This window comes from Ptiloglossa arizonensis, chromosome 10 (genome assembly GCF_051014685.1).
Source record: "Ptiloglossa arizonensis isolate GNS036 chromosome 10, iyPtiAriz1_principal, whole genome shotgun sequence".
Taxonomy (NCBI): Eukaryota; Metazoa; Arthropoda; class Insecta; order Hymenoptera; family Colletidae; genus Ptiloglossa; species Ptiloglossa arizonensis.
Genome location: NC_135057.1, coordinates 2,953,494 through 2,975,283, shown reverse-complemented (window position 1 = coordinate 2,975,283; position 21,790 = coordinate 2,953,494). Strand labels below are relative to the sequence as shown.

The following is a 21,790-nucleotide window of genomic DNA, read 5'->3' as shown; positions in this document are numbered from 1 at the left end:
TTAAACTCTGAAGTACGACGAATGTGGTAATATTTCGGTCAGAAAGTAACTTAATTATATTAAATGAAAAAAATACGCAGCAAGATCGTGAAAAAAGTAAAAAGAAAGACGTTGGACGTTGAAAATCAAAAATTCAAGGATTTTCTACACTTTTTGGGCGGTAAAGCATTGAGGACCTCTGGGCATACCAAGAGTGCAAGGGTTGCATATACGTGTGGCCCTGTAATGAATGGCGAAAAACACACTTGACGGTTTGTACCCTCAAGGGTATCGTTTTACATGCCACACGAGCGTGCCACTAGGTGTTCACTATGTTCCTTCCACATAGTATACTCCACTTTACAATTTTACTATACCAGCGACTATACGTGAACGTATACGAGGTTGAAAGCGATTCTTCGGAGCTTTGCAGCTTGTAAATCGTCTGAATGTGGTCGAGACACGATCCGCGCGAAAGTATCCTAGTTGAACTATTGCATCGAATTGAACTAAAAAATTAACAACTTCTTTTCGTTTTAAAACGGTAAAATTTCTACGATTCGTTTCATTTTATAGGTGATTCAGTCTCTAAAATAAAACGAAACAATGTAATCGAAGAACGAGTTAACAAAGAAACATTTTATCTCGTATCTGTTCTCAACAGAGTTTCGGTATTTCGAACATTTTGCCAGCGTCTAATGGTGTCCCTTCGAAATCTCTTTTTACCGAGCGAATCCTATCTCTCAAGGAAAAGCTTTTGGTTCAACGGCCGGACAGTACTTCGATTTCACGCTTCACGAACACGCGACAGTGCTTGTTTCTATTTGTTGCAGCTCCTATCGTTTTTATGTATGAGCAAATATCGGAGGGTGGCCGTAAAAGGATCTAAACATATCACCCGAGGTAATGGAATTGCCGGTTAGATTAATTCGTAAATTTCGAGAAAATGGCGCGCGACGTTGTAAACGTATACCGAGCGTATCGGTTTTATTGATCTACTTAGCAAAATATTGGTCGAAGTGTCTGCTGGCAAAATGTACTGCTCGCATCTATGGATAGAGCTGCTATTTACCTACGAAGCTATCGAATCGAAGGTAAACTTGTAATTATCCGTTTTTTAAATAATTAATTATCTGTATTTACTTTATATCGGATCGAAGATTAACTTATGTTTTATCACTGGCGGAAAATATCTCTCAAAAATCGATGTATACGAGGATGACATGCTTGGTAACCTCACGAAAGAAGAATATCATTTCTACTTGTACAATGACTTTGAGGTTAGGTTGAAAAGCAGCAGATTGTACCGCGCCATTGTGTAAATTATTCTCGTGAGACTATATATTTACGCTATACCTACAGATGCAATAAAGTTCAATAATAATAATAACAATAATAATAACTGCAATACAAATAATTATCGGGTAAAATAAGTAATTACCAGAATAAAATATATACGATCAATAACAGTCGATGTACACATCTGTTTCGCGTAGATTTTCGGAAAATTTGTATAAATTTCGCCGTGATAAAAGAACAAGATATTCGAATAAAAATCTGGCGCCAAAGTTACTCTCGATGTGCGTCGAAAAGAAACTTCAAACCACGTTCATATTCCAAGGGTTAATCTCGTCTAATGGGGTATGGGGGGAAATTTGGTAAGAATCTCTCGTGTTGGCGTAAAAAATGGTACGGGAAAGCCATTCTTTCGTCCGCAGTAATTACATTATAATTTAAAACATAATCCAACCGCGAGACCGAGTCTTCGTGCACCCTCTATGCCGCTCGAGTCTTTAAGTGGGGTGAAAACAGTTAGCGTTAAAAGTGTGCGAGCCCCAACGAATGCACGTTTCTCGCGTACCTGTCCTCGTGTTCGTCGAAAATCCACATGGAATTCACCAGGAGGGAGTGTATACCGGGCGATTTCGCGCGAGGGGAAAAAAAAAGAAGTGAAAAATCCAAAATGCGAGAGACACACGATCGGAGACGGCCTCGTTGAGGTTTCCATGAGTTCTGGCAGCGGGGTGAAAATGAAATTAAGAAACTACGGCGCGAGTCAGCCAGGCTGGTCCACGAAGCATATTACATTTTCCCCGCAAGAGGAGCTACGTTACCACCGTCGGTATCCTGGAACATGCCTAGGAGATATATTGTAATAGCCGTGCGGGAACGTCCTTAAAAGTCGTTGAATTTACATCTCGGCGTAGCGGGGCGCCAAGTGCCGTGGAATAAAGCACATCTTGCACGCTGGCCAATTGTCCTCGGGTTATTAATTTTCGCCCCCCACCCACTGTTTTTATCGTGTTTCTTTCCTTGCGTTACTCTCACGATCAAACGGAAAAATCTCAAGTGTATACGTAAACGTATACAATTGAGTCGCTAATGGGCTCGAAATTATTCTCGGAGACTACCTATCGGTCGTACCGAATATTTCGCGACTTTCAAACGAGCTGCGTTTTCATATAAATTCAAGTAATTGAAAAATAATCGTGATCTTCTGTCAAAATCTAGACTGTTGCACAGTTGTTACGAACGTAGATATATTGATAAAGATGAAGATGAAAATATTATTCAATGAGGAATCTGGTAGAATGATATTAATCTTTGAAAATTTACGAGGAATTTGTTCCTAGTGTTTTGATCTTTACACGTTTTGTCCATTGTTTATTAAGAATTATATATATATATATATATATATATATATATATATATATATATATATATTTATATCATTTGCATTTCAAAGTAACTTAGTCAGGTTATTAATTTCGCTCTTTTGTTAATGGTATTAATACATATCGGAATTATGAACATTGGAAACAATTCGTTTCTAAAGTAATTAAAACGAAAACAATGTCAACACACATGTAACGTATAATAAATAATATTTACACAAAGAAAATAAAATAAATTTATATTAAATATTAACAGAGAATATTTATTCTACTTCGTAGTAAAATATTACAAAAATGCTGACTCGATGTACTCTATATTTATTCTACAAAATGCGACACAATTAAGGGAAGTCGTACCACTTTTTTCGTTAAAGATCCACCTTCCTATGTATCTTAATTTTTTTCTTAAGTACAACAATGTATCTGAAAAGTTACAATTGCACTCCAATTGTTACATATAGTAGAAATACAATACGTATTTCTTTTCATAGTTCAACTCTCCCATCGTTGTACACGTGAAGGTAAGGTATATACCACAAGGTGTATAGCATTTAAAATATTTTCAGGTCATTAACAATTTCCACGGTAATCAATCGGTTAATTCCTCTCGACACTGTACGAGGGTGTAATAAAGTGTCTTTGTTCTTCCAACGTTCTAATCTTCGACCGAAACGGTGAAACGTATTTCCTTTTTCAGATTCCCGTAGAAAATTTACGATAATTCGCCATAAACTTGCTTGCGTCGACGTATGTACCAAGAGACACTCGGAAACAATATAACGAGCCCTCCGAGAATTGTTCTTGAGGATACGGTGACCGTCACAGGGAATTCCCACAAGTGACGCATAGCTTGTACGTGCTTCCAGGATATTCCAGGAACACATATGGAAACATTTTGCGGAAACAGCCAAAATTTCGAATAAAATAGCGAGATGGAAATCCCGACTAAGCAGTTTAATTGCACGCGTAAAATATACACTGTCACTCAAAAGTTTGGAACACCTTCCGATCCTTATAGAAATAACCCTTTCCGTACACATAAATTTGTATGGTTGAAAATTGTACTCTCTCGCATTAAAGAGATATTAGATAGATATGGTATCACAATAAAAATTGCATATAACAAATATTCAAAAACAAAAAAAAAAAAAAAACGGAAACAAACTGTTCTTTTTAGAAAAAAGTAACAAAGGAATTCGATAATTTTACCGAATGTAACTTTCAGCGTTTAATTATCCAGTTATTTCGACTTAGATTCTGTTTCTCCGAAGAGTTACAGCAACATTACTTTATTAAGCAATAGTTTATATAAAAAAGAGTTTCATTTCTTTAAAGAAATTCACAGAGAGAGATTGTTAAACACTCGCAGCGATAAAATGTCTAAAATGAAATAGAATTGTGTGGATATTCGAGAAATAATTTGATAAATTTATGAAATTATTAATTCGTATTTTTTCATCCTTATCGAACAGTTGATAACAAATTAGTCGTTAAAATGGGCACGAGTCTGTTGGACTTTAATTTCCATCGCAAACTTCTGCTCATTACGGTACGCAGAATTTTCAACTTCCCCCCGCTGCAATAAATCTGATTAATCGGATATCGGACGCCGTGGAAGTAATAATCGAACGAACGAGAACCTCGCTTACCGGGATTTAATATCGTGTTCGTTATTAGATTAGATTTAAAAGTATTGTCGACGATGTTGGGAAAGGAATGCAGGCTTCTGTTACGTAACTTCGAATAAGAGAATTGTGCCAAATTGCTCGAGTAATAATTACGGATCTTAGGAAGTATACTGACAAATCTTTGGAACACCGGAATTCCACGAACACTTTATCGAATTTCTATCGTAACTTTATCGTGAATTCTTGAATTTGAAATTCGGTGTACTTTATTTCGCACCGGTTGTGACAATAAATTACCATCGAACACGGTATCTCGGTGGAAAATTTAATAAACGTGGCCAAGTCTCGTGAAAAGTTTTTCGTCACAGGTAATGTAGGTGTTTTCGAGAAACATGATTGTCAAGAAAAAAAAGTAGCCAGGAAACGTGGCACTTTCAACTTGGTGAGCTTCTCTCAGAAATATTACAAGGTCCTGGCGCGTCATAAAAATAAAAAAAATAAAGGCACCGTGTCAAAGAAACTGAACGAACAAGAAGAACGTAAAGGTACACAATGCGCTCGGAAATTAGGAAAACGAGGCGAAGGAAAAGACACTCGCGAAACGAGAAACAGTGCGAGCAAATGTATTGGAATAATGGGACATGAGATTTGTTGAATTCAGAAGAGTAAAAGTAATACTTTGGAAACAAATGATAAGAAAATTCGTAGTTAGAAGAAAGTATCGAAGTTGGAGTACAAAATAGGTCAAAGTATTAAGTTAAACAACCGAGGGAAATTACGAAAAGTACAATACATAGAGGAATAGAATACGATATAATAGGTTGGTCAATAAGTTTTGTCGTTCGATAAAAAAATGGAGCTATTAGGTTCGTCGTTTTATTTTTCTAAAGATGGTACTACTGTTTCATAAACATGTGTGAAGTTTCATGTAGATCTGTCGACTCGTTCGTATATTTGCACTTGTTCAATGTTGAAGTGTCGTAGTATTTTTTTACAATGGAAAAAACGACAAAACTTATCGAACAACCTAGTATTTATATTATGATTGTAAGGGGAGTCGATTGGAAAGTTCGAAAGGCAAAGGTTCACTCTTAATATCTCGGTCTCCATCGAACCTAAGCTACAGCTCACATGATAAATAATAGAATAGTGGAGTACAATACATAATTTATTTTCAAATCACTTTTCTATCCTTCAACTCTTTTATACGCATAATGACGAGAAAGATCGATTTATGAATGAAAAATTATGGTCCCCCTGAAGTAAAAAAATTGCAGTTGCACCTTGCATGTATAATGCAGCAGTTGCACAAAAGGTAAAATCACAGGTAGTTGGACTTCCTTATTGGTTCATCATATAAGTCATGTAAATACGTTCTAATCGATCGACGCACGTTTAAGAAAGACGTCTATACGCGTTGATCGTTAAGTAACAAGGACGCATACCTGTAGGTCCTGATTAAGTAACAAAAGACGTATCTACATATATGTCCAAATTACGAGACAAAGAACGCATTTATATGTCCTCGTTGAATAACATAGCACGTAACACACGATCACCTATAAATTAAATTCATCGTCGGACTACCAATTCGTCTCTTTATTCAGCCGATAGGACAATGCTGTCGACGATACGCACAATGTAGCCTGACATTCAAACAACGCGATACACGTGTACGGAAACTTCCGTGGAAGTCATTTTCCTACCACAAACTGTCAACACTGTAAACTTTCTCCTCTACACCCTTTTCCTATCTACAACGAGAAGATACGAGTTGTCCCAGTTTCCAGAATCACCCTTTATAAATAAGCGAGCTTTTTAGAAGGAAGCTCAGACAGAAAACAGTCAGTGCTTGAAACAGAACCGGTAAAGCTATTTCTCCGCTGTCTGAGTCTATTTTCGAACAACTTTTGTTACATTCAAGACCGTGTATTTTTGGAAGGTAAAAGTGATAAAACGTTTCCATCGAGAAATCGACATCAGAACCTGTCGAGAGAGTAATCACGTAAAACTAGCGTCCACCATTGTACGAGTTCCGCTGTACTCGTGATTCGAATATGTAATAGTTTCATATTCAGCGTGAAATTATTCAGACGGAAATATTAATCTACGAAGCGTACAGCGTTGACGCGGAGCGATGAAGATCTCGGTCTTCGAAAGACACCGACATCGATCCTAAGGGTAGAACACATCGATTGTATTTCTTGGAATTATCCATCTATCGATACATTTAATTTTCTACGTTCGAACGTGAAGAAATTAATAAATCGTACACGAGATCCTTGAATTCCGATTTATGATAAAGTATACACGTTTTATGAGTTTTAACAGACGCGAATATTTTCTTTAACTCATAACACGGAGAAACAGATCGATTTCACGTATTGTAATAAGATCGTATCACTATTTTAAGTGAATTACACCTTTGTCTCTAACGTTAAAATTGAATAGATTGATATTTTACCATTGAATGCATAAATCAAACGGTGCAAAAATGTCTGCTTTAAAATTTATACTTCGACGAAAAAAACATGTGCCCAACATGTAGCAGAGCGTTTTGATGCATATAACAATGATTAAACGATATTCTACGAACGAATGAATAATTTTTCTATTGTAAACAAATATATTCTGAACAGAAAAAAGATACGCATTTGATGCAAACGTAAATGTAAATGTAAATATTTCTCTTTATATTGCTTTTTAATGTATCGATATTGTGCATTTTGCGTGCTTTATTCCGTTTTCAAATTCGAAGCTTTTAAGAAACTCAAACAATTATTACAAACTTTTCCATCGAATGCAATATATTCGTTTACATTTGTTACTTCTTCGTCGTTAATTCGTCACTTGCACTTCAAGTTCTTTTTCGAAAAAAATTTCCAGTATATCCAAACAGAACGATACAAATACAAATTTCACAAATGTGAGATTTCGGTGATAAATTCTCCCTTAATTATTAATAGATAAACATGAACATTCGCATACTTTTAGTAAGGAAAAGCTTTAAGATACCTACCTCAAAAAATGTATGATGTTTCCAGTGAAAACTTTCTACGTGAATTAATATCTAAATACAAGAGATACAAATTTGTTAAAATTTGTAAGCATTTCACGCTTACTTTATTAAGAAAGAAAGCTTTAAATCACTTTTTTTGAAATACATATCGAACGTACGGTGAAAGATTACTACAAGTGCATCACACTCGGTTAATAATATTCACCTAATACATCTTAGGTGTTAGAAGTACCGGGATTACCGAAACGATCGATGGTTAAATTAGTATAATTACGGACGAATAGTGTTTACAATGTGGAACGATACATTTGGAAGTGCGTTCCGACACGCTTGAACCACGGTCCACTTAATGAACGTGAAATTATTCGGACACAGGATCGCACAGTGATCGCTCGTCGCATTTATTGGATACGATTGATGAGATAGGGTTCGTAACACGCGGATAATTTTGCGAATGGGGCGTGCCTCGTGCGGCAACCAGTCGTTAATTTGCAATTGCTGTCCTATGATCAATTCCACGGCAGTTGCGACGGTTACGACTATAATGATCCGTTAATAGTGCAATTACGAATGTTCGTCATCTGCAACGCGAGTTTTGATTTGTGATTATTTCATCTACTTTGTCCAGCCGTGGCGTGGAATTGTTCGAGTACCCGCTTCAAATACTCCAGTACTCGTACTTCGAGCCGTGTGGAAAACATTCTCTTGAACCGAGTCGAGTGCGAAGCGTCCTATTAAATCGAGCAAGACTTCGAGAGCCTCGAGCAAATGATTCTTTCGAATACTTCGACCAGCGCGAAATATATATTCGTGTACAATTTTACCGTACCTGTGTGTAGCTTTCAGTAAAAATTGATATAAATGGTAGAGACCGGGAAAATTAATAATAAGCATTTAAAAGGAAGGAAAATAAATTCTTAGAAAAATTGTACCCATCCTCGACAGTAATTTATACAATAATTACTGCAACGTAACGTAACGCGTTATTCGATTCTTATTATTTCAAGGATAGCTGAAGGATAAATATTCAGTTCAGAATGACGAGGATTTCGCCATCGATGTATCGAAAAGAAATTTCTACATCGATGTATCTTGTGAAAAAACGCGATGGAAATTTCCGTGACTTTGAAATCCGTTAGATCGCGTGTTTGAAATTAAATAGAGTTATCCATCGTTCGATTCGAATCGACTGTTACTCTCGGGAACGCGTCTTCCCTTTCGTGTCGTCAGGAATCCGCAAAGACGATTCGCGATCCGGTGTCTCGGGCGACTCGCTCGGGCGCATTTGCATAAATGGAGAAACCGGAAGATTGCGACAAAGAGACCAGAAGGCGTGACCCTCGCAGATGGTACAGAAACGCGGAAACAAAGGCGGGGGTTTTCGTCGCGCGGCTGCGAGACGATTGCGGCCTCTAAGAGGCACGCGTTCAAATTCAAATATCAGCCATACCCGATTATGTCTCTAAATGGGCCCGATACCGGGAACACGGGCGAGGAGCAATTTACACGCGAACAGATACGCAGATTGGGCGCGCTTTCAAATCCCGACGAAAGACGAGCCCCGGCCGAACAATAGGTAAATGCACTTCCGCGAAGCGCGGAACACTAAACCGTTGCCAAGCTATGCGAGTCGCTGAATCGAGAGTCGTGAAACAGCCGGCGGAGTGAAGTGGAAATGGAAAAGCTTGAAAACGAGGCACTCTTCAGTTCGGGGGAACTTTTCTTTCCAAAAGGAACGCGAAAGGCAAACGGCCACGATAGATGAGAACTTTGTAACACGCTGAGAATACGTTGCTTTCCTCTCTCTTTTTTTTTTCTCTTTCTTTTTTTTACTCTATCTCTCTCGCTCTTTCTCTCGTGTATTCTTTGAAGATGATTTATCTCGCTCGCGCCCAGTGACAGGAATGAGAAAATCGGCTCGATTATACGTGTCAGTGCGCCATCTTGTAAACCATGCAAGCTAGGGGAGATAAATTTGACACGTGTCGGCGGCTACCCCTTGCTCTAGTATTTTCTGTAGATTTAGAAAGGGAAGGGAAGGATGTTAACGAGACAACGTTAGGCTGCGGTGAGAACCGCGTGACGACCGAATAGGGGATGATTTTCACTGTAAATATAAATCGAAAATTTGAAATAAAATATGGAATAAAATTTGTTCGCGAGAGACTTCGTTTTCCGGAAAATAAACTCTAACGCTTTCGAGCGATGTACGCGGCGCGGGAAATCCATCTTTTCGCTCGTAAATTGCGTTTTTACAGTGGCAGGTATAGTTAATTCGTGCGATACGAAATCCTGGCTAATGGAGAAATAATCTTTTACGAACACCGATCGCTAAATCGGTTAAAATAAGAGTAAAATGTTTCGAAATTTCGAAAGGATAAAATTGTATAGATTTCGTTTTCGGAAATTTGTTACAGCTTCGAAGAATTTTGACACGATCTCTTAAAGGGGTCGCGATCAATAGTTTAATTCTTTGGAGCATACAAGGTTAAAAATATCTAACTTTTGTGCCGCGAAGTTAAGAAACTTCGATCTGTGAGAATGTAAAGTTGATCTGTACGGGGTGAGTCTCGAAACAAGATTGAGTTGTAACTTCTTTTCAGGAGAAAATAAAGCAAACGTTGAAGATAATCACTTTGTTTTAGACGGCACCGTTGTAACTTGTACGATGCAACTGCACATTTTTCTTACAAGACGCAAACTGATGTCTCCTTTTATGTAAACAGATTCCTCTCATCAGTCTACGTGTAAAAGTACCAACCGTGTTTACAAAAAGAAATGTACATCTCGCGAAACATATCATATTTGTTATTGGAAAAAATTTCTCTACTATATCACGAATGTATCGCAATTTTAACATTTTCTATTTGTTGCTTATACCGTTTTCGTAAGATAATTTAACTGAACAATAATTTTTAATTTGCACTTTCGGTTTATTTACTATTATAGAAGAAAGGGTTGTCAATTGAGTGCACTATAGAAAAAAGTCGATAGTACTCGACGAATGATCTCGAATAACAAATTACTTTCCAAATCTATAATTACTCGTACAGTGCTCCTTATAACAAGTGTTATATTCTCCTATGTTTTGCATTTTTTCCAACATTTCGTATAAACTAGACAATTGTTTCGTTTATCACGGAAAGCAGAGAACACGATCGTACACGGATCGCGTGTAACCGAATTTGTGCAGCGTAGAAACCGTAATTTAATTACAACAATTCACTGGAATTCGACGACCGAAATTACAATCTAACATAATAATTGTTGTTCCGCGTAGCTATCGCGCAGAGACAGTTTGGAATTACGGAATTAGGCTTGCGTCGAATATTCTACGTCGACTGCGTACCAAAGCGAGGTAGAACGAGAGGGAACAGAAGCATTCGAAATTTTTGCGAAGTGTGCATACAATATTTAGTCGGATTTGCTTAATGGAGAAACTCCACCGGATCAGAAACGTACGGCTGGTAAAAATAAAAGGTTCGACGGAAGTATTCGCAAAATGAAATAATCGATGCCAAACGCGAAACCCGTGGCGAGAATATTGCAAGCCGAGTGAAAATAATAACGAGATTTTGTTTACAACGCGATACGAGAAACTAGATTTACCGCGGGTAATGCGCATTTTGCAATGCGCGCTATTAATTTCATTCGGCTCGGGAGAAAAGTCGTTCGTAGGAAAACATTAAATCTCGTCTTCCACGTTTTTCTCTCCGCCCGCGATGGTAAATTATAAACGCGAGGTGGTACTGTTTCTTCACAAAGCATGTATGGAAGTGCGTTCCCTTGCGACGAACGACCTCATTTTTAATAATTAAACAAACAGCAAGTGCGGGAAACGACGCGACGGAATACGCGAACGTAACATGAAAAATGTGTGTTAAAAGCAATTTCGAAATGCGATTGTTATAACCGTGCACTTCGATATAAACTGTGCTTTTGTTCCACTTTCTCTGTGCTATCTACGATGGCGTTATCCACGATATTTCTTTAAAATAATAACTCTTGTAACAACGACGTGATTATAATCGTGTAAACTTTATCTTGCCCTAATTGTTCAGACATCACGCTTTTTCTTATTTCGAATAATCGTAGTGCATTTTCGGTTCGCTGAAACTACAATATTCGTTATTTTTGTACACAATGCAAACGAGGAAACGTGCATACTTTCATTTTCGATGCATATCTTCTAAAAAAAACCTTTAAATAAAACCAATCGCCGCGCTACTGTAATCTCCCCTGCAAGCGTTGAATTTATTTAAATCTTATAAAACAATAAAAGAAAATACCGCGGCGAGGATATGAAACTGGATGGTTTCGTAGCTGTTCAACTTCGATCTTCATCCTATCGATGAAAAACAAAGCGGGTCGAGATATTTGTATCAATGTTAAAGGAAAACGTAAGCAATAAATTTTATTACTTATTTGCTGTTGCAAAATTGGAGCAGAGTATCTCGACGTTAAGTCGCTGTTACCAGTTTGTTACGAAAAGACTCTAATAATACAATTCCTACGAACGATATTAGTAAATCGAAATATGATCGAAATCATGTTCAACCGTCTCTTGTATATTTCTTACATTTAAAAAATTTTGATACAAAGAAATTAATATGTAAATTTCGATAAATTCGCAACAATAATATTCCAGAATTTGTTTCTTCCATCATTTTGATTAATTGCCTCATTTTCACATTAATCTGTATTTATCCTTCAAAGTTATTTACGTTCACATGTTCGCGTACAAAATTAACAGTACAATCTTCTCACATTTAGCGTAATTTATCCCAAAGAGAACATAAACAATATCAAAAAAATATATACAGCCATTTAATAATCAGCCAGCGTTTTTTCCCCCAAGAAGAATTAAAAATTTCGTCTTTCTTACACCGTGTCAAGAGTACTCTGTGTACATCTTCTCCAAGATTCGTTCATCCTAAAAATTGTAGAACTTGTATTACCCGTACTCGATTTGCAATAAAATGACGGCTATTTGGCGGTACATCGTACGCCCAGCGACGTTAATACGCCCAGGGCGAAAGAAAACACAACGCCTCCTCCCTCCCTCCCTCCCTCCCTCCCATTCTTCGATTCCTTTCCCCCCTCCACACTTCCGAGCGTTTACTTTAAAGCTCTACCTCTTTTTGCATTTCAACCCCATTTCCGTGACCTCCATCCGCGCGCGAGAACGAAAGAGCTCGCGGGTGGCCACCGTCACCGGGAGCGATTTATGGAGATGGCGGCTACTTTTCAAACTACCGAACGACCAGGTCCAACGGTGGCCAATCATAATTTCCGTGACTCCAATCGCGCCAATTATAATAAGAATTTACGATCGTTTCAAGCGACTGCCGGACTATCGATAAAGTGTCATCCGGAAAGAGGCATGTGTGTCGCGATGCACTTCTTCGTTATCCGTTTCTGATTCGTTGTCACATTCTCATATATATATACACTATTCCCTCTCTACTCTCAATCATGTCGAAGAACAAGAATAATGAGACGATAGGAGAACTCTGTTTGTATCGTTTAATTGTTTCTTAAATAGATATAAACAGATTAACACTACTAATCGCACATGTGAACGTACTACTTCTCACAATCTCCAAGTACGAGTTATATCACTCGCTTAACTTCACAACCCCCTAATCTATGGCCAACTTAAATCTATAACCTAATTTATGATCACTCAACCTTCCATGTGATTCGCTGTCACATTCTCTCCCTGTCTATATATACTATTCCCTCTCTACTCTCAATCATGTTGAAGAACAAGAATAATGAGACTATAGGAGAACTCTGTTTGTATCGTTTAATTGTTTCTTAAACAGATATAAACAGATTAACACTACTAATCGCACATGTGAACGTACTACTTCTCACAATCTTCAAGTACGAGTTATATCACTTAATATATCGCTTAACTTCACATATCCCCTAATCTATGGCCAACTTAAATCTATAACCTAATTTATGATCACTCAACCTTCCATACAACATTCATATTCTTCATTGAATATGTTCGATCATATGTTCGAATATGTTCATCATTGAATACGTTCTTAAATTTGTTCGATCATCGAGATTCGCAGCAAAACGATTCAACGTCTGCAATAAATAATAATAATGACCATGATATGCTATTCGCATATACGCGCACAAATAAACGGAAGCGCATAATATTGAAAAACCTGTCGCACGATCTCCTTCATCGTTTTACTCAATTTTTACATGGATTTCTATTTATTCTCAATGAAAACAACCTTATATAATTCTCTCTCTCTCTCTTTCTCTCTCTCTCTTCCTCTTCTGCGGCGTCCTTCACGCGCGAAACCGTCCAATGGATTTACGAGGGTAATTACGATTCTTCCTCCTCGGCAAACCCACCGAACCAACCCTCTTTACTTTCAGTATTTTTATTCCGTTTCCGTTCGTTGCCCGCGGCGTCTTCCCGACGAGTTTGCCCGAGTTTTTGGTACTGTACCCCGGAAGTGTTCACCGTCGACTTTCTTGGATCCGCGGGAGGAGTTCATCGGTTTAGCGGACGTCCACGACGTTGGAAGCGCCACCAGAGTCGATACAAGGACCACGAATCGTGGGAAATGGACGCGAACTTCCCAGCGGCTTAACGTTCCCCGCGAATCGGAGGATTATTGACCCCGGAATGACTTTTGCCGAGTTCGACTTCCGGGATCGGCCGAGATCACGGGCTTAACTTCCATCGAGTTCGAGCGCGTCTCGTGTCCGCATAAATTTACACACCGGCGTGAAAACACGTCGAACGATCAGCAAACGCAACGCTCTTGTAGGAACCGGGTCCGGGATTATCCGAGCAACCGAATATCCGAGCATTCACGTTAGACCGATTATCCGGATTTCGAATATCCGAATTTTTCGAAAAAAATCCGAATATTCGAATATCGGTTCAATTTATATCGGTTGTTTTGAAAAAAGATTGAAAAATTGAAAGAGTAGTTCCTTTTTTCAATATTCAACTTCGGTATAGTCATTTTCCAGCTATGAGAATAAAATGGGTTTGTACGTGAAATGAATAGTTTGAAACGTGGTTGAAACATTTTAAAGAAATGTTAACCGCGAATTTTTCTTTAGTCGCTCGGTAGGTCGACGGGCACGATGTATAACTAGTATTTATTTTGTTGTTCTCTGGCTACATACACGGTAATAAATACTTCGAGTCGTTTTCGTTAAAGTATGGCGGAAAAGCAGAGGTACCCAGTATCGCGCACAGGCTCACGAATGCATGCATGCTTTTATTTTCTTATACCATTTATTATCCGGATATTTTCAACTATTCAGATTGTTTCTTTACCGCTTTAAATATTCGAATAATTGAAACGATTGAACAGTCTTTTGATGTTTGTCGATCAATTTTTCTATATTATCGAAGAAAATCTTTCTCGAAGAGAAATTACTTTCTGAGATAAGGAAAATAAACAAAAATCAGGAACGTAGAGGATACGAAGAAATTTTCATTAGTAAACAACACCGACGTTGATGTATATTACGAATATTACGATAATAATAGTTATCGTTTAGTAAGAATCATTGTTCTTGCAAACAATAGTAGATATAGTACTATTCACCGAAGAAAATTTTTTCCAAGAATTAAGAACGAATATAGTATAAAATTGAATCTATCGAAAAATAATTATTATAAGGTATCTCTATCACCAAGATTGCATAGAAATAGAAATTAAATATTAAGAGAATGAAATGTATTATATTACTATTGCGTAGAATCCATGCAAATATTGTAATAGATAATTATCAGCGATACCAAGAATGTTTCAAACGAAAATGGAAGAATTTTAAGACGAATTATTGTACATTACGAGTACGACTTGTTTATAAATGGGTATACTTTAAATATTTAAAAATCGACGTAATTCTTTTAACGTTTCTAATAGTATAGCTTTATCGAAGAAGGAAACAAAGGCCTTCATTGTTCAAGGTCATGTAGAATCTTTTTGTCAATCGATTCAATGCTTTCAGACAATGAAAATCATATTCCTGATATGATTCTAGCCAGAGTTGTAAAAAAACACTGACATTGATGTATCACACAAAATGATCTTACTCGGTTCAATTCTTTTCAATCTTAAAACTACGATATCGCACAAAACAATAAATGATGCTAATCTAGAGTTGAAATTTAAATTTCTTGGTCCTTACAACACACTTTCCATGAAGTAATATTTATACTTATGTGTTTCAACGTTTCAATAATTTGCTGACTCTCTTCAGGAAACATAGAATTATTTTCAATTTCTTTCAATTTCTAAAAATATATTTGAATGTATCCTATTTATCTTCGCACGTATTTCCTTTCTTTTTCGTATAAATATATTATCATCAAAGGTTTCGATGTTACTAATTAATTAATTCCAGACTCCGTAGCGTTCCGAATCACAAGAATAATCTTCACTTTCGTAGTTTAATAAAATGAGAGCAAAATCTTCCATATTAATATACCTACTATTCGCAACTATAAAGAAAGACTAATACGTGCATAGATAAACAGAAAATATATTCAAATATATTTTCGGAAATTGAGAGAAATTTAACATAATTTTGTGCTCTCTGAAGATCAACAAATGGACGAGATGTAAAAATGAGTACGATTATTCTGTCTCTGAAAGAAATATTTTAAAAACCAGTCACCGTGGCTCAACGTCAATCATACAGAATAAAAGCACAAGTGTATACAAGTTGTCACGTTGATCGCAATGCCATTAAAAAATAAATAAAAAGCAGTCGCGTGTACAGATATTCAAAATTATTTATCTTGTCCGCGAAATCATGTTTACCATTGCTGATAATTTCGATCATATTTCGCGAATCGATTAAATATCGAGCCGTACTTTAGCAAAGAAGCTCTATGTCTGAGTATACGGTAAACTATCACGAAATAGGTACACTTCCAAGTTGTTACGTAAATATCACATTTCGATATTACTCGGTGCAGTCAGTCTCGTCCGCGTTTTCAACGTTCGTGTAAAGAAACTTCTTGTAAACGATCTCGAGCGTGGTACAGCGAAACGAATGCAGAAGACTACGCAAGATACTGCACGCTACGAAGCTTCAATCGGTCTTTAATTAGCAGAATTATCAGGAAACACGTTATCGTTTTTAGAATCGCCTCCGGGCTCAGATTGAAATAAATCTTTGTCCCTTGTCTCGAGAAACTTTAACAACGATTATTCGACCGGACTTCGTGCACAACGAAGCTTTTCGAAAATTTGTTCGATCATCGAGATTCGCAGCAAAACGGTTCAACGTGTGCAATAAATAATAATAATACTAATGACCATGATACGCTATTCGCATATACACGCACAAATAAACGGAAGCGCATAATATCGAAAAACCTGTCGCACGATCTCCTTTATCGTTTTACTCAATTTTTACACGGATGTCTATTTATTCTTCAAAATTATTTATATCAACACGTCTAGCGTGTTTAACAGAATATTGCAATTGTATAAATTTAATGATATTTTTTTACTTTCGGTGTTACACTTTCTGAAAAAGACACGAACAGAGTCGAAACGTAGAAAATATAGCCGATTAATATTTAGTTCTTTATGTTTTTTGTGAAAGCTATACTACTAATAATTATAAGATCCTTACGTAAATCAAAGGATATGACTTGCATGTCCATTGTCTTCGCTATCCTATTCACAATAGCAAGAAGAGAAGAAAGCAACAATTATAATAAAATAGTATTTAGAAAGTGAAATATTGACTGAAAAAAAAGGACAAAATTAATGTACATATGTAGAAGTAAATATTTGCGCTACTGTAAATCTAACCAAGAAAACAGTATAATAAAAATTCATTGAAATAGTATAGAATAAGAGAAGAGAGAGAAAGAGGAAAAGAAGAAGAAAAGAAAAAGTATACACGTATTAAAATAATAATTGTGATAAGATGTGACACGCGGATGTTAAGCAAGAGTGCACAAAGGACTGATCCTGAATTTGCAGGATATCGTCTTGAAGCACGTTACTTTTTTTACGATTCATAATTATACAATTACCTGCTCGCGTTTAACCTTTCAGAAGATGCTGGAAGATACGTATAAGTGTAGTTTATACGTTATTTTAATCATTCTAATGAGGAAGTAACCATTAATGTTGCGAAAAGAAGTAATTTAATTTTTTAATCACGTAACGCAATAACATAGAATATTGTCAATGGATTAAATGCCACGAATAAATGTCAATTTGAATGTTTATTTCGAGCAACATAGTTCACGAAGATAACAAAAATCGAGAATATTATACTATGATAAGTAAGGAATAACGATTGGTTCGTTAATATATCGAACACTTTATTAACGATCTAAAAATTCCTGGAGAAAGGATAAATTGTATAAATCGCAGACAAGTTACCGCGTTATGGTCAATGGATTTCAGCTTACCGATTAACACACCGTTTGTTTTAAATTATTACTTCTTCTCTCGATGAATTCTACACGACCAATATTTCCATCCGACATGTTAACGATGAAATTATATACGTGGTGCAATACCGGATTACGCGGTTCGACAAGTATAAGCGTTTAATTCGTCGAGTGCTTTTTAACTCAAGGAGTGTATTATGAAACTTAAAATATCATTCTGCGCGAACGTTTCTTTCAAGCGAGAAAAATGCTCGAACACACGGTTGCTTGTATCGTGTCTACGTATTATTCTATTAATAAAACGTAAAATCGCGCGCTTAAGGAATAAAAAGTTCTACGAAAAATGTGTGTTTCGAAAGTAGGTAACTTCACGAACACTGTCCGCAAACATTGCAAGCTCCCCTCGAAACAAGAAATTCATACATTTGAATAATTTTCCGTTTCTAACGCTTTCCATGTGCTCACGCGTCCACGTTGCAATTCGCGCTACTTTGAGAATATAACAAAAAAAGGAACGCGTAGGATTTGATACTGTTAACTGGACGTAGATTTCTAAACGAAGTGTATATTAACGAATCGTTTCGCGTAGGGACACGAAACCTTAAACTCGGAAACTTCTTTACGGCAAAATTTTAAGATGGATATAAAACTCGAACCTGATTAAAATTCATAGCGTTTTACACTCGCGCCTCGGGTCTCCAAAGAAATTGAACGGAAGAAAAATTAGCCAAAAGTAAAAACGAACACGAAGAAATACAATCGACTTTGAGCGAATTTTAGTATCAATTTTATCGTCAAATTGAAACAACTGTCCGGTGTATACTTCATTTTTGTCTATATTAAACGAAATAATCTGCAATTGCGATAATCCATCAACGTAGAAAGGTTCTTTGTCGTCGCAGTGCTCAAGAACGATGATATTTAGGTTAATTAATGGCTGGGTCCATGGAAGAGACATCACCCACGGGCCAAGACATTAATTAATCGCGATAACTGAAATTATTGATAAATTCTTTGCTGTCCGTTTCGCTTGTTTCGGAACAATCCTAAACATACAAGATAAACTGTCTACTGTGCGATACGAAATTGTATTTGTAAAACGCGGAATAGGAGCAAATTCTCGTCGTTATTTCCAGCAACATTGACCCAATTTTGTCCCAGGATCATTGTTGGCAATTTCCCTGTCCCCGAGGACACCACCTTAGCGATCACCGGGGAATCGCAGAGATGTAATTTTCGCTTTAACGGTCTTCCGTGTCAAACCCTTTAAGCTCGAACTTATAATCTCCTTCACTCGCAAAGTCAGTATCATAACTTTCCCTATTCCCACCAACGAGGGAAGCAAACCGCCCTTACAGGAACACCCGACAGAATCTCGGCTGTTTACTTCGCGATGCAACATGCCCAAACTTCAGCATATATCATCCTCAGCGTCGTAAACTTTCGTCACCTACAACGTGACTCGAAACTCTCACCTGAGATTCGGACAATGAACTGCCAAGAGCTAATTATGAATTACAGGAGCCACAGCCGCGACGACGATCAACGAACACGACGAGATGAAACGATAATTACTCGTACAGTTGTTTCGCAAGGCCCCTCAACGAAGAGATACTTTCGCGTCCACGTTTCTATATCGAGATAATCTTTTCAACTGGTTTGCCGAACAGTTCCTCGTACGTTTCAATTTGTCGTTCGTCATAGTATCTTCGATTTATGGCAGCATCGAACTACTGTCTATCATACCTGTGTACAAGTTGTACAATCTCTACACAGCTTTCTATCGTTTAGACGTATCGGTGACAGGATAAATTATCGTATAAAAATCCAATGCTTATTAGCTCCAAGTGTCGAACGTGAAATTGCGAAAGATTTTCCACGGTGGGAAAAATTTTTATGCGAATACAATTTTTCGAACAACCGATCGAAGACACTTCGTATTTAATTACTCGTTGAATCGAGGTTAGAATTTGAACCTCGAGAAGAAATATTTCACGACGAACGAATAAAAATATCCGATCGAATGAGCAGCCGGGATAAATCCTCGTACGTTTATTTCGTTGGTCTTTTGTTCGAATAAATGGAGCCTAGTTTGAAAGAAAATTTCAACAGTCGGAAAACAGGATCGTGTGATATTGTTCTCGAAAGATACAACGCTCCTGAATTACTATCGATTCGAGTTATATTTTTCGTGTCTGTTAAATACCAATCGTCGATAACCACATAGGTGCGGTTAACGCGATACTAAACGCACACAAGAAAAAAAGGAAAAGTATTCACCCTTTTCAATGGGGTGAAGCGAACGCAAGAGCGCACACGGTACTCACCCAAAGGCTCGAACCCAGAAGTCGGTTGGCCCAGAAGAAACAGCAAAACGATCGTCAGCATGATGACACTAGTCGCTCGGCCTCAAGACAGGAGCAATTATCGTCTTGACATCCGGTACACCGCGCACTACTCAGTCGACGCGACACAAACACCAGCACATCACCCGCGCTTTGTCACCGACGCGTGGACCAAACCGAGCGAAACACTTTCGAGAAACACCGGCTCGACACAGAGACGCGAGTAGTCAAGCCTCGAGCGACAGCCGCGAATTCGTCAAAGTCAGATCGCCGAAATCGAGCATCACGTCGGTCCGTTTCCGCGCGACACGCATATTAGGCGAAATCTAGGCGTATTACGCGCGTGAATGTCGGGCCCCCGTTTGCACGATACCGGTTCGCCGATCCCGACAAATCGACCACGGACGGTTCCTCGGTTGTTTAACGCGAACGACGAACGAATTTCACGCGCGAACACCGCGACGATGACTCGAGAATCGGCAAGGTCGCGATCCGCGAAACGCGTTCACACGATCTCTGTGCACTGGCCACCACGTGGTCTCGCGAACGAACGTCGCTGAATGTGGCACGCGTTCGTCGAAGCGCTATCCATCGTTCGGGTGCATCTCCTCGGTTTCGACGAACGCAGATCTCGAGAATGAACTGTGTTTCTGTCGGTCGCGGACGAACATCGACAAGTATCGACCAGTGGTGCGAGTTCGATGAATTATTCCCCGAATATAGGTGTAGAGGTTATGTCACAGGGGAACACAACGCACTGACACCAGTGGATAGAGTCGAAGGTCACTGTTTCGTTGTTTTTTCGCGCGTATTCGATCGGACACCGGCACTGTTTACGTTACAATTATCGACGATGCAATCAATATTTCGAAGGGTCGAAAGGGACGAATGAGGTACACCACGTGCGTTCGGTTCGACGTTCGGCGCGCGACTGACGGCCGGGACGATTTCAAACTGGGCGAAGCGTGACGTCAGAACTGTACGCACCCGCGCGCTACCCGCCAGCCAATCGGCGTACGGCTGCCGCTTCGACAATCTTCGTTTGTCCCGGAAGCCGAGGACTTCGACGACGATGGTCATGACCTCGTGAATCTTGGCCGCCGGGAAAGGTGAAACGGTCCGTTTGGTTATTACTCTTTTCAAATTAAATATTGTTCGCGACACGCCGAGATTAAATTATTTTAGAAATTATTTTTCGACCCGAGCGATCTTTCCATTCCAAATACGTGCATTCGTTCGGAACGTTTTCGACCTCCGTTTTGTAGGTCAACCTTCGACGAGGGCGAAAAGAATTTTTCAAACATTCGTTTAAACTTACCTCGGATATTGTTCGTGCATCGTTGAAAATGAAAACACTCGATTAAAATTATTTTAGGTCACTTTTCGTACCAACGGAGATAAAAATATTTGTTCGAAATTTGTTTAGATATTTCCTACGACTCGCTAGAAATGAAAATATTTTTGTTCGATATTATTCTAGATATTCCTTGTGCATCGCGGAACATGACATGAAAAATAGAGGTTGAAAATGTTATAAATAAATATAGATAGAATCAAACAATTCGACCGTACAATTATTAATTTTATTACTCTTTTGTTCGACCGTTGCCCAGCAGAGCCTGGGCATTCCCAGACCCAGGTCAACGAGAAATTTATTTAAATGGTAATAGAAGATATATGGTATTTCCATGTTTCGAGCATAAATGGTTGTACTAATTGAG

The 21,790-nt window shown here is 38.0% G+C and overlaps 1 protein-coding gene across 2 annotated transcripts in view; it reads right to left on the bottom strand.

The window, feature by feature from the left end:
* Positions 1-20,951, bottom strand: part of LOC143152023 (uncharacterized) — a 486,890-nt gene extending 465,939 nt beyond the window's left edge. For both annotated transcript variants that reach the window (XM_076321661.1, XM_076321663.1), the window contains exon 1: positions 20,052-20,951. In XM_076321661.1, the coding sequence (XP_076177776.1) occupies positions 20,052-20,112 (61 nt within the window). In that variant the 5' untranslated portion in view covers positions 20,113-20,951. The remainder of the gene's footprint in view (positions 1-20,051) is intronic.
* Positions 20,952-21,790: the final 839 nt, after the last annotated feature.